Source organism: Cupressus sempervirens, chromosome 5, assembly GCF_028749045.1.
Source record: "Cupressus sempervirens isolate cs-2001-9-10 chromosome 5, ASM2874904v1, whole genome shotgun sequence".
In the NCBI taxonomy this organism is placed as follows: Eukaryota; Viridiplantae; Streptophyta; class Pinopsida; order Cupressales; family Cupressaceae; genus Cupressus; species Cupressus sempervirens.
In genome coordinates this window covers 280,133,339-280,146,928 of record NC_143122.1, presented here as the reverse complement: position 1 = coordinate 280,146,928, position 13,590 = coordinate 280,133,339, and the positions used below count along the sequence as shown (strand labels likewise).

Here is a 13,590-nt window from a genome sequence, read left to right as displayed (position 1 = left end):
TATTCAAGTTAAACTTTTTTTTTGCTAAAAAGTATATATTTTAATGATCTTCAACAACTTAAAAATCTATATATTTTATATCACGAATGAGGGAGAATAATTTTGTTTTAATTTCTTATCCTCTCTATGCATGTGAGAAACATGTAATAATATAAAGAAAAAAGTATGATTGTAAAATATAAAGACTTCCTAACCTAAAATGTTATTTTTAATTCATTCAAACATTATATACTCCCACTTTCTATTAGAATATCAACTTTTTAATCATAAACATGCATCTCCACTCCTTAATCATCAAAATGCTCCATAAATGACAGTTTTAGATACTATGTCATTAGAATTACATAAATAGATAATATTATTGTAATCACATCCTCCATCTAATATTGTATCTACAATAATGCACATTAAGCATAATAGTTTCCCTTTTCTAATTTAATACATTTAAGCATAGCTCAAAAGCTTAAATGATAAACTTGAACTCAAGCAACATATTCCAAACATTAGAATCACAATATCAATAGAATGATAATATATGCAAGCCATGACCATGAGATATTTATGAAAGAAATCTATGAATACTCTACTAAAATTGAAAGGTTAAGAGGTTTTGTTTAAGTTGTGTTTGGATCTCTATAGGTGCACACATAATTGATTTGAAGCTACAATTTCTACTTTGTACAAAAAACATAATTCAACACTGATTAAGATACCAATTGATCAAAATAACTACACAATTATATAAAAAATAGATTAAATTTTTCTTAATAAACTTTTAAAACCTCTTTAGCATACCCATTGCATGGCAAGGTGTGATTGCTAGTTATAGTCACCTAACATTGCAAATAACATCTCATCCAATCTTCTACTATCAAATTTCTTTTGTATAAAATGTACAACAAATTTATACAAACATATGTCCTTTTGGAAAAAAATAAATCTCACATGAATTGTTTTCAAAATGAATTAAAAGAAATCCATTCCGCCAAATTCGCTCGGGGCATGATCCCAATCTCATCCCTATTAGATGTCGGGGGCCTTGTACTCATCAAGACTTGATCCTCGAGTGACTCTTTGTGAGACTCTCAACTTCACCTATCGATTGTGCCATTTGACATAATTATTGAAGTTTATAACTACACATAAATTATAAAACTTTTGTTGAAATATTTTTAACTATATACTATAATTTACTGAGTTCAAGAAGCTTCCACACAATCATTCCCACCAACATAAATGTAACAAACCATAATTTTTATCTTAACTAAAAAGTTGAATGCAAAAATGTTTAGGGGAAAAGTCCCAATTGTTGCTAAGGCTAACTTCGTGCACATAGCTCTCCTAAATCGTAAGTCAAATTATGACGTACTTTTGGTGTACCTCTGTAGGTAACTCAAGAGCTTAAAGCTAAGGTTTCAACATTTGGGCATTTAGGGATCTCTTTGTAGAGGTCACAAAGTGAGAAATGGTCTAAAAGTGCCATTTTAAAACACTCACTCATTACCTTTTATGTTCACCTCTCAATAATAAAACACCAAAAAACACCAAAAAACACCAATACTTGTAGTAAAATGTCTAACTAGTCGTTGGGACATGTCGTTATAGTAGTGCACAAATAGATCTATCGCCAACCAAAAAAGCTAAAAAATGATCGACTATTAATGCATATATGATTGCCTATTCCAAGATATCTATAAGAAAACTCTATCACTATTATTAGATCCCCTATCCGTTACTGATCTCTTCCCCTAACTTAGCCGACACTTTAAAAAAAAGTCCTAAACATTGAAAGGAAAAGGATTTTAAAAAGGAATGAATGAATGAATGAAGGTATTTTAATGACGTCCATGAGACTAGCCAGTTTATGGGACCCTTTTCATGTTCTTTTCAATGTTAGCCCGCGTGTTATAAATCTGCTTTAATAAGCTCGTTGTTTTATGTAGCCAACACTTTAAAACAAAATCTTAAATATTGAAAGGAAAATAATTTTTAAAAGAAATGAATAAATAAATGAAAATATTTTAATGACGTCCACAAGACCAACCAATCTATAGGACCCTTTTATGTTCTTTTCAATGTTAGCCATGTATCATGAATTTTTTTTAAGAAGCTCACTAATTTATGTAGTCTTTTTTCCTCAAGATGTAATCAAACGTCGTTCGAATTGTCCTTCAAATTGTCGTTGTCGTGGTATAATTTCCTGATTACATCGTTCGAATTGTCCTTCAAATTGTCGTTGTCGTCGTATAATTTCCTCAAAGTGAATCCATCGACATGTATAGACATGAAATTTTTTAAGAAGCTCACAAATTTATGTAGTCTTTTTTCCTCCAGATGTAATCGACCGTCGTTCGAATTGTCCTTCAAATTGTCGTTGTCGTGGTGTAATTTCCTCAAAGTGAATCCATCGACAATTATAGGTAGATTTGTATAGACATGCATATATAACCCCGAGGGAAAGAGATATCTGGAGGATCAACGGGCAAAAACATTACAATGGACGTTCTAATTTCAGGGTTGTTGATTCAAGAACCTATTCACAGAGCTGTTACAAACAATTTGCATTTCAAATCGAACTCTAGATTGGGGAATGTGTCCAATATTTCAGGAAGATCCCATTTCTCCTACCAAATAGAAGCGGGGAATTACAGCAGATGGCCAAATACATTACGTAAAGCAAATTCAAGCAGAGAAAGCAATTACAACAGTGGGATTAATGTTGAAGACCATAAAGGATGGGTACACTTTGTGGGCATTGGTGGAAGTGGGCTTTCAGCCCTTGCCATGCTTGCCTTGAAACAAGTGAGCACTTGTTATTTTACCTTGCATAAACTCTTCGAAATAGTCTACAGGATTTTTCTCGTTCCAGCTTTGCATTAACATTCTTAGCAAATTCATTGGATTCAGTTTCTGTTAATTAAGCTTCTCTAGGCGCAAGTCTTGCTAATACTTATACCCAGATGAAAGACATAACTGCAATTCAAGCAAAACTTTTTGCAACGCGAAGAAACTTGTCAAGGGAAGACAAAAGAAAGTTAAGGTAATCAAACCGAAATTGTTAATGTGGAAGCACCATCCTCGTCCCAGATAGAGTCCTACTTAACACCGAACTCAAATAAAGCATAAACAGTTCCAAAGGAATCGACAGCGAGCTCAATAGTATTCATGTTGCTTAAGTCTGGGGATTAGCTGCACCTCTAGATACTGAGCTTTAATGGTTTTATCCGTACTCAAGTCACCATCTTAGGAAAGGAAAGAAGCTAATGATTAGATGCCAACAATAAAAGAGCCAAGATTAAAGCTGACTTCAAAAGACACCATTCTATTTTTGATTTTATTTGTCGCACTTGGACTTCGGCGGGATATTTTTTTGACAGAAAGAATTTGAAATTCCTTTTGCCCTGCCTTTAAGTTGAGGCCGGTCAAGATTCTCACCGCCCTGGGCTTGGCAGCATGCTGATGGGGTCCTACTTTCAATTAGCCTGCAAAAGAACAGACGCTTGCAACCACTTCAAGCTTTTCCCTTAAGGAAAGATAGAAACAAAGAAAGTCAAGACCTCTAGGAATCAACTTTACGATCTATAGGTCGCTGGTTTTACTGGCTTCCGTTTCCTTTCCCTTCCCGGGGTAAATAGTTACCCTTCCATGCCAACTATAAACCAGAGCAATATCCCTCCGGCCAACCAACCTTCCGGAAAATTTAAAAATGATGCATCCATTGCTCCGCCTGCCTATTTACCTAGTGGTTCTTTTTGCCAGCTTAGTGGTTAGGCGAAGCTTGCAAAGCTCCCTCTCTATTCATTATAATTTATTTGTTCAGAACCACAGATGGGGTGTCGTTTTGGCAGTGATATTGGTGTCAAATAAGAGTGTCCTCTTTTTCTAATTCTGTTGGAAAAATGGCTAAACAAGGCTAGTGGAGAGGAAGTTGAGCTGGCTAAATATGTATTAAAATCACTTCTCTATTTGTATGATCTCATTTTAATTGCTAAAATTACTCATGGCCTGAGAGAACATTGAAGGCGCTTGAAACTTCTTGTCATGATGCTGGGATACAAGTGCATACTAGCAAAACCAAAGTGGCGATCTTCTCTTTGGAAAAAAAATGAGGAGAGGCAAAACATCATTCTTCTTGAAGGCAATCCATTAGAGATGGCAAACAAATACAAATGTCTTGAGATCAATTTTCATAACAAACTCAATTGGGAAATAAGCACGGCAGAAATAATTCAGGGAGGCTGCCAAGTGCTATATTTCAAATTTCCTGCTAAATTAGATTTAGGAATGTAGAGTTATGGGATTGGGAAACCAAGAGAATGCTTATTGGCTTGTTGGTCACCCCACTAATCCTCCACGAGTGTGAAATTTTGAGCAACAGCATGTCAGATCAGAAATGGACACAAGTGGAAAGAATTTAGATACATATAAGCATCAGCAATCTCAAAATTAAAACCACTGTTCCAGTGGATAATGTAGTTGGGTGCATTAGATGGCAACGGTTTGAAGATTAGGTCTTTTTTGCACTGTAATCTTCTCGCAACAAATTTGTAGGGGCACCATGTATATCTTTGTAAATAATTCAGTGAACTCAAATGCAAACTAAATTTAGGCATATTAAATTGAGTTAAGAAGTCTTTTGGGCTGGCTGTTGAGTCATTCTTCTTTGGATGCATAGAGGCGAAGATAAGGCCTCATCATGGCTTTGCCATTGCCCAACTTGTGCAACATGATGTCTTTAAGGCTTCATTCAGGAGCATCCTCTGTATGCATTTTTTGAGGGAAGTCATAGCTTCCTCATCAACCTTCAGGAATAGAAGGAAAAAAAACTTTGGATTCAAGTAGTAGGCAGCAATGTGAATTTGTTGGCGAAGTTGTTAGTTTCATCTTTGATCAATGTATGAGCTAAATGGGTTTATATATTGTTTTATTTGACCCATAGAAACATTGGATGGACTCGTTGGCCTTGTCAATGGTCTCATACAGTTAGCCCATAGAGTTTTTCCCCATCCACCTGTTGGAGAACACTAAGCAAAGGATTTGACACATAAACCAAAAATAGTTCTGAAACTAAAAATCATTACTTATCCAATTTTTGATGATAATTAACAACAGTAAACGAAAATCAGAAAAAATAATCATGGAATAATAAGATGATAATTTTATAAGTCAGAAAAAACTAAGATTAAAGTTACCTCAAGGATCTCATCCGTGTTCTTGGCAAATGGATAATTACAAATGCTGTTACAACTCAGTGTAATGGTGATATGGTAAGGTTGCATGCGCAGACTTGTAATGAATTATGTTTCATCTACTGAGTTGGAAATCCTCTTGCCTAATATATGTATAGAGGTTGTACCTATACAATGGCCTTTGGCTATGCCTAAAAACAGAAAGCTAATAGATGTCATGCTTGTATCGTTTTGCATTTAGATGAGTGCGTGAAAAATGTTAGACTTGCATGGCTATATTATGCGGCTGTCTTTGTTGTCACATGTTTGGACGTGTGCTACAAAAGTATCTTGCAAAAGTAGACACATGCACCATTGTGTAGGTTGTGCATATTCTAGAACAATATAGTAGGATTTGTCAATGTCATTTGAAGCTTTGAGTGTAGACCCCTGAAGTTGTCTAGCAATGCAATTTTTCCAAAAGAGTCTTCATGAGCAATGCAATTTGATATCACAACATGAGAAGCACTGAAGTTTGAGCCATTGGGCTAAAAGAGCACAATTTGCAAAATTGAGTACAAATGCATGTTATGCACAAATTGTTTGCCCTTCCTTGTAGGGCAATGAGGTCCATTGTGTCTATTGCACAATTGAATAACTTAGCCGATGTTAATTTGAAACACCATAGGCTATGCTGAACCATTGTGTAGTTGTATCCACTGTAAAAACCCCAGCTGGCTATATCCTTAACAATCATCAATTTTCCTTTGCTAATCAATAGTCTAACATTTTGTCAAACATTTGGCAATCTTTACCGTTATTGTTGCAAATTTGATTATTTGATTTTTAAAATTACACTAGAGAATGCAATTGGGCACTTACAATTTCAGATCAATTTAATACCAAGAAGTTTGTATGAATGTCAACATTAATTCATAATTTTGCCCTATGAACTGTGCAATTATATTATTATAAAAGACAAAGGATTTGCTCCAGCTTTAATTCATTACTAACAATGTTTCAAACAAATAATAGCAACAATAATATTTAAAATGCCAAGAACTTGGAAATATAGATTGGCTTTGACTTTTAATTTGCAGTCCAATGTGAATCTATAGCAGCCCCAATAATATATATCGAAGGCCATATAAATTGAACGCATCTCTTGAAAACCCTCCTTAGGTGAACATGACCTTGAATTGATAAACTGCTGCCCTATAGTGAAATGGCAGCCCTGTAACATTCAGATTGAACTCCCAGCCAAGACGTAGAAGCATTAAATTAATAATTCAGCCTTCAATTTGCTCTCCAGAATCTAGTCTTTAACACTTGTTCAACCAACTTCTCAATAACAGTAGATACAGTAGAGAAGCAATCACAATTTGCTTTACCTCAGCAACAAATTGCAAGATAAACTCAGAATCTAAGCCTTATACTTCAGCAAGGGCACAAAATCACAGACTCAAAATTGTCACAAAGACAACAAGCAAAGAGATAAACAAATAATCAGATGCTTTTCTCATCTAATGTCCTCATATTTATAATCTCCAAATGGCACCGGTTTCCCAAAAGAACTCCACTTAAGAAGCTTACTCTACACAACATTAGAATATATTAAAGTGCCATTAATATAATTTATTAATTGCTTTTGGCTCTAGAAAATGGCCTTTTCCACCATAACTTAAAATTCTAACATGCAAGGCCACTGTTTTTTGTTCCCACGATTTAAAACTTTTCGTCCTGGTTCCAATGAGCTATGATACTGAGGTGACCAGCAAACAACACTAACAAAAATAACAACCTCAGCATATTTAGATGAATAATAATAATAATTCACCCATCTTGCGAAAACAACTAAAGAAGCATCAAAATCGAAATCTGACAACACCAAAGTGATCTTGACGATGAAAGGTGATGAATGAACCTAATGGGGTGACTTACTATAAATAGATGCTCCCTCCAAGATCCTTGGAGCCCAACCCGGAAGCTCGAAATAAAAATCGAGAGCATCACCCAACTCCTCTAGCTCAACTGAGCTCATCGGAACGAACAGTTTTTGACTTACTATCAATAGTAAGTCACTCAAATGGAGCCAAAACACACCATAGGTTGTTGGAAAGCCTATAACCACATAACTGAGACCTTCAAATCCTACTGTCAGCTCATGAGAGTCACAATGGTGAACTAACTCAACCAACTGCAAGAACCTACTAAAAAGGGGGACATTACAATCCTCCCTCCCTAAAATTGCTTGTCCTCAAGCAAAATGGACATCACAAGCCACCTGGATCCTAAAGGTAGAACTACGTACTACCCTGATGTGTACAAGCAACTCCTATAGCACCAACACCCAAATAACGAACATCAACATTAGAATCATCTAAAAACTGGCCTAAGGCGTTGATGTAGGCAACAACTCATTGTAACTCAACTCAATTGAAATACCAACCTTGTCTACACCTGAGTCCCCATCAAATTGATACTCACACCCAATTGCACTGTGGCGATGGTAACAACCATAGGTACCTGAAACAATACCACCAACTCCAACCTTTGCCAATCTGTCCTGGGTGTGGAGATACTGCAAGGGGTCTAATTTGCAGCAATTAATCCCATCTACAAAAGATGGTGCTAACAACCCATCCCATAATGGATGGTATTAAACTGGAGCCAACCCACATTAACATGAAACCAAATCCTTTACCTGTGGGTGAAAATAAAAATGATGAGCACTCCTCATAGTGTAATGTCAATAAAAACTCCTAATCTTTGTCAAGGGCTCATCAGTATCAGTCTGGGAATCAAAAGATGGCTCCATTCTCTGACTGTGAACTACTGGTCGGGCAGGATCTTGGGCAATCCTCTCAGCAAACCCAACCTCGAGATCCCTGTTGGGAAGCATAGTAGATAGAGTCTCTACAATCTTTCCCGCCAACCTCTGAATGGCACAAGAGCCTTGGATGAGAGTACCCTTAGACACTCTGTACGAATCCTTCTCCACATTCAAACTCTCCAAAAGATACTCATGAAAGACTGTGCATAGTAGAAATTATATGTGGAAGCATCAACTTGTTCCCTTGCAACCCAGAATTGATCCCTCTGAAAATGTGGCACTGCTAACTGTCCAATGCTATCAACTGTGTGAGATGAAGAAATAGATTCGCTTCCAGCAGAAGGAAGCAAATCAACATGATAGCCCAACTCCCATGATACTCTCATCTCATCCATATCTACGGCACCCATACCTTGAATGGATGTGTCGGCCACATCATCATGCCTATCACCCCCAACCGTAGAAGCAAACTCACCACCAACCACAATATGCAACTGAACGAGATCTAGGGTTGGTGTGGGCCGAAAATGCTCCAACTCCACGATCACCTCATCCAATCATGATTGTGACTCTTGAAGAGCCCACTAAGTACACTGAAGAGAGTCCATAGTCACCTTAAGCTCTTGGGTGAGCTCCACCACCTCCTCCTCTTTCTCTAACAATGTCGCATGATAGGTGCTACCCCACCCTAAAAGGTAATCCCAGTCAACAACTAGCTACGAGTAATTATGCTTCAAGATCTTGATAGCCTCTCGAAGCACATGAACGCTTGCTAGAGAAAGAGTACTATCATCACACTCATCAAACATAGGAGCACCCCAACCATATGTAGCTAGCATCTGATGGACAACATCATGATGCCCAAGAGGTGAAGAAATGTCACTATCACTCACCTTCAGTTGACTGGTCACATGATGTCTCTTTATTCCTTGACTCCTATGCAATCTCTCTGTCTCACTAACTGCACTGTGATAGGAAACTGAATCAGAACTACCCACCACAAGATCACTCATATGTGTGCCATCACCCTCGCACAACTCCTCATCCGAAGAAATGGAAGCCCTCGCAATATCAATCCCCTCGCATGTCTCAGATTCCACCTCAAACGTAAGATCATGTAAACATCGATCTTGGGACTCATCAAAAACCTCCTCGGAGTCATCTTCCAATATCTGATAAGGGATATCATACTCAGTGCAGCTCATAGTATCTGCACCCACATCTCCCGACTTCGTTGTAACACCTATATCACCAACATCATAGTTGAGTGACTCCATACGTGCCTCAATCCCACCTAAGGAAGCAATTGCCTCCTGTACTGGAGCAACACTATAGTAGTTGACATATAAGTCGCCAATAACAACTCTCTTCTCCGGTAAGTCTGAAAAGTCAGTGGCAACTACATCATCAACTTCCTCTGAAATAACCATAGCGACTTCCTTGGGAGCCTAAATCTACTGAAGCTCAGTGTTGCTATCCATCAAGGGTATTGACACATCTACTGATCTTTGTGAAATGAGTTCATCATCAACATTGCGGATGGGGCTAGCAGGTGTTGTACTAAATATAGGTACATCAGCATCATGGACACCTATCGGGAAAACTCAAGCTTCCTTCCCTGCAGCTTCGATGTCGGCCTTCTAAAGGCGGAAACCATATACCTTTTTGCCCTCTTAATTGTCGCGGGTCTAACAAGCTCTCCACCAACCTCTATTGATGAAGCTTCAGTTTCGCTAAACTCTCCTACAAGGCATTCATTTTTACACTAACTTCCTCATTACTCCACTGACTTCTAGATCTGCCAATCGTATGTCTGTCCATAGCTAGAGAATATAAAGTGCTAGTCACTCTAGAAATCAGATCTGAAAATCTTCAAAGTTAGCACTGAAACAAAATAAAAACTGAGCCTAGTTCCTGCAGGCTAGCAGGAAACCGCTCTGATACCACTATAATAACTTCAACCAGTTATAACTTCAACAAACACCAAATTCTTTTATAATTCAGTTGTTTGACAAATTTGCAAGCAAGCTTTGATACCATTGGAAAAATGCCAGTTGGCTATATCCTTAACAATCATTAATTTTCCTTTGCTAATCAATAGTCTAACATTCACCAAACATTTGGCAATCTTTACTGTTATTGTTGCAAATTTGATAATCCGATTTTCAAACACTAGAGAATGCAATTGGGCACTTAAAATTTCAGATCAATTTAATACTAAGAAGTTTGTATGAATGTCAAACATTAATTCATAATTCTACACTACGAATTGTGCAATTATATAATTATAAAAGATAAAGGATTTGCTCTAGCTTTAATTCATTACCAACAATGTTTCAAACAAAAAATAACAACAATAATATTTAAAATGCTAAGAACTTGGAAATATAGATTGGCTTTGATTTTTAATTTGCAGTCCAATGTGAATCTACAGTAGCCCCAATAATATATATCGCAGGCCATATAAATTGAATGCAGTTCTTGAATATTGTAACACGGTCCCTCAGAAATGTCACACAAAACCTCCTTAGGTGAACATGACTCTGCAATTGATAAACTGCTGCCTTATAGTGAAACGACAACCCTGTAACATTCAAATTGAACTCCTAGCGAGGACGTACAAGTCTAAAATTAATAATTCAGCCTTCAATTTGTTCTCTAGAATCTAGTCTTTAACACTTGTTCAATCAACTTCTCAATAACAGTAGATACAGTAGAGAAGCGATCACAGTTTGCTTTACCTCAGCAACAAATTGCAAGATAAACTCAAAATCTAAGCCTTATACTTCAGCAAGGGCACAAAACCACAGACTCAAAATTGTCACAAAGACAACAAGCAAAGAGATAAACAAATAATTAGATGCTTTTCTCATCAAATGTCCTCAAATTTATAATCTCCAAATGGCACCGGTTTCCCAAAAGAACTCCACTTAAGAAGCTTACTCTACACAACATTAGAATATATTAAAGTGCCATTAATATAATTTATTAATTACTTTTGGCTCCAGAAAATGACCTTTTCCACCATAACTTAAAATTCTGACATGCAAGTTCACTGTTTCTTGTTCGCACGATTCAAAACTTTTCGTCCCGGTCCCAATGAGCTATGATACTGAGGTGACCACCAAACAACACCAACAAAAATAACAACCTCAGCATATTTAGATGAATAATAATAATAATTCGTCTGTCTTGCGAAAACAACTGAAGAAGAATCAGAATCGAAATCTGACAACATTAAAGTGATCGTGATGATGAAAGACGATGAATGAACTTGAGGGGGTGACTTACTATAAATAGACGCTCCCTCCAAGATTCTTGGAGCCCAACTCGGAAGCCCGAAATAAAAACCAAGAGCATCGCCCAACTCTTCTAACTCAACCGAGCTCATCAGAACGAATAGTTTGACTTACTTTAAATAGTAAGTCCCTCAAATGGAGTCAAAACACACCATAGGCTGTTGGAAGGCCTATAACCACATAATTGAGACTCTTAAATCCTATTGCCAGTTCACAAGGGTCGCAACGGTGAACTGACCTAGCCAACTGCAGGAACCTACTAAAAAAGAGGACATTACATCCACACTTCATTGTTTCTTGTAGAGGGACACCTTCATTATGTTGGAAAGACTTGGAGGTACTAGCATAAAATGTAGAACTTGATGTGCCCTTTCTGTAGAATTTTGTCTTCATTATGTTGGAAAAATATGGGGCTGCCAGTGTAGGAAGTGGGGCTGGTTATGCACGGGGTGCAACTTGATGATGTGTGTGAGTGTTGACAATTTGTAGATGTGAAGCTGATTTTCCTTTTATAAAGTTCAATAGCCACTGAATATCCAAATGAGTCATACTTATACCGAGGAACAAATGTAATTCTACCTACAAAAAATGTCAGGGCTCACTTTTGTGGTAAGTTGGGTCACCCAAATAAAGATTTTAGTGTTGATGAGAGTTTTGTTCCACTAAAACATACAAAATTGAATGCTTAGCATTTCAAGATGAAATGCCACATCTCCAACTCTCTTTTGAATAAGGATGCTCCTATGCTAAGCAATGTATCTAGATTGTGGGATCAAATGAGACAACCTTAAGGTTCCTTATTGTGAACTTAACTTAGTGATAATGTTGTGGTATATTGGTTATCGTAAAGGGACTTATGTTGTTCATTCAATGGATATCATTTGACTTGAACTTCTTCAAACAACAAATTGCTAAGTGAGAGAGTTTAGAGAACTGTTCTACTGCTAGAATATGAGAAATTGTGAATGTCTTTGTGACTTTACTAGATTAGTTTAGCCATCAACATCAACCAAGCTAGTGTAATCTCCTAAGGTAGATGTAAGATGCTCAAACTATTTCCTTTCCATTAACACTATCTAGTGGTGCATATCAATGCGCAAGCAATAATTATAGTAAAGCTCATAAAACTTCCAGTTGACCATGCAAGGCAAATTTACAATCAGCAAGCAGCTAGTGGTATGCATTAGGTGAGTTCCACAAAGATTGATTCACAATCTCTTCCATTTAACTAAACACTACTTCTTAACAACATGAAATGAAATTCTACTCTAAGTGAGGAAAATGAAGAAACCATGCAATACTGCAAAATGATACAAACAATTCACCATAAAGACCTACAATGAATTAAGAACAATTTGACAATATAATAGCAACAATTTCAACAACTCCTTTACAAATGATAGCGATGGGCTTTATATAGGAGTCCCAATTACAATAAATGGCTAAGATTGATTTGAAATCAATGATCCAAATTAATCCTTTACAAATCCTAAGTGGGGCGAACAAAAATAGCCAATAGAAATGAAGCACGACAATATTAGCAAATAAGAAAATTCAAAGGGATGAGGACAAATAAGAAGCAAGGAAGCCGCCTGGTCATCATACAACTCATCATTATGAACATGTATGCCTCTTCTCTTTTGTAATCTTTATCTTAGTTCCACTTCCTTATCCTTAGGAATTCTTCATCATTCTTGGAATACTTTCCCTTGGATGCCCTGTCTTTGTAATACTTGAACCATTCATATTTCCACCTTCATTGTTTAGAACTCTTCTTTGTCTTTTTCATCTTGGGACTTGATCCTTGGGGCAATTCCTTTAACACATTAACATCTTCCTTTACATATTAAATCTTCCTTAATCCATTTCCTTGTATGACTCAATCATCATTAGGATCACTCTCTTGATGGGAATCTTGTCCTTGAATTCTTCCTTGCTCTCAACCTTAGACTTGTCCTTATGTCCTTGTCCATGCTTCTATGCTAACCTTGGTGTTAGACTTGTCCTCGAACATATCTTGGTGTACTTCTTTTATCCTTATGAAAAATTGATGTGAAAAGGGACAAATTGATATCCTTGTAAAGATAGTCCTTATTCTTCAGGCATTTATTTAAGTGAAAGCTGACTTGTGTAGGGACACATGAATGCCCACGAATTGAATCCATGAACTTGTCCATGGACTCCTTTAAACCTGGACTTGTCCCATGTTCTTTATTGATGAAGGTTTGGTCTTGGAATAATTCCTTCAGTGCGATCCTTGAATTCTCTTTCCTTTGTCCCAGCTTTGAAG

At 36.9% G+C, this 13,590-nt stretch overlaps 1 protein-coding gene across 9 annotated transcripts in view; it reads left to right on the top strand.

Annotated features, from left to right (window-relative positions):
- The first annotated feature begins 2,175 nt into the window (after positions 1–2,175).
- The window catches only part of LOC149555669 (uncharacterized), a 247,924-nt gene continuing 236,509 nt past the window's right edge, over positions 2,176–13,590 (top strand). Inside the window, exon 1 of one of the 9 annotated variants that reach the window (XR_016364536.1) lies at positions 2,176–2,802. Coding sequence is in view for 3 of the 9 variants with exons in the window: in XM_089829794.1 (XP_089685920.1) it covers positions 2,497–2,802 (306 nt within the window). In the remaining 6 variants the exon portion in view is untranslated. The remainder of the gene's footprint in view (positions 2,803–13,590) is intronic. The other 8 variants (XR_016364538.1, XR_016364535.1, XR_016364540.1 and 5 more) reach the window with 8 other exon arrangements.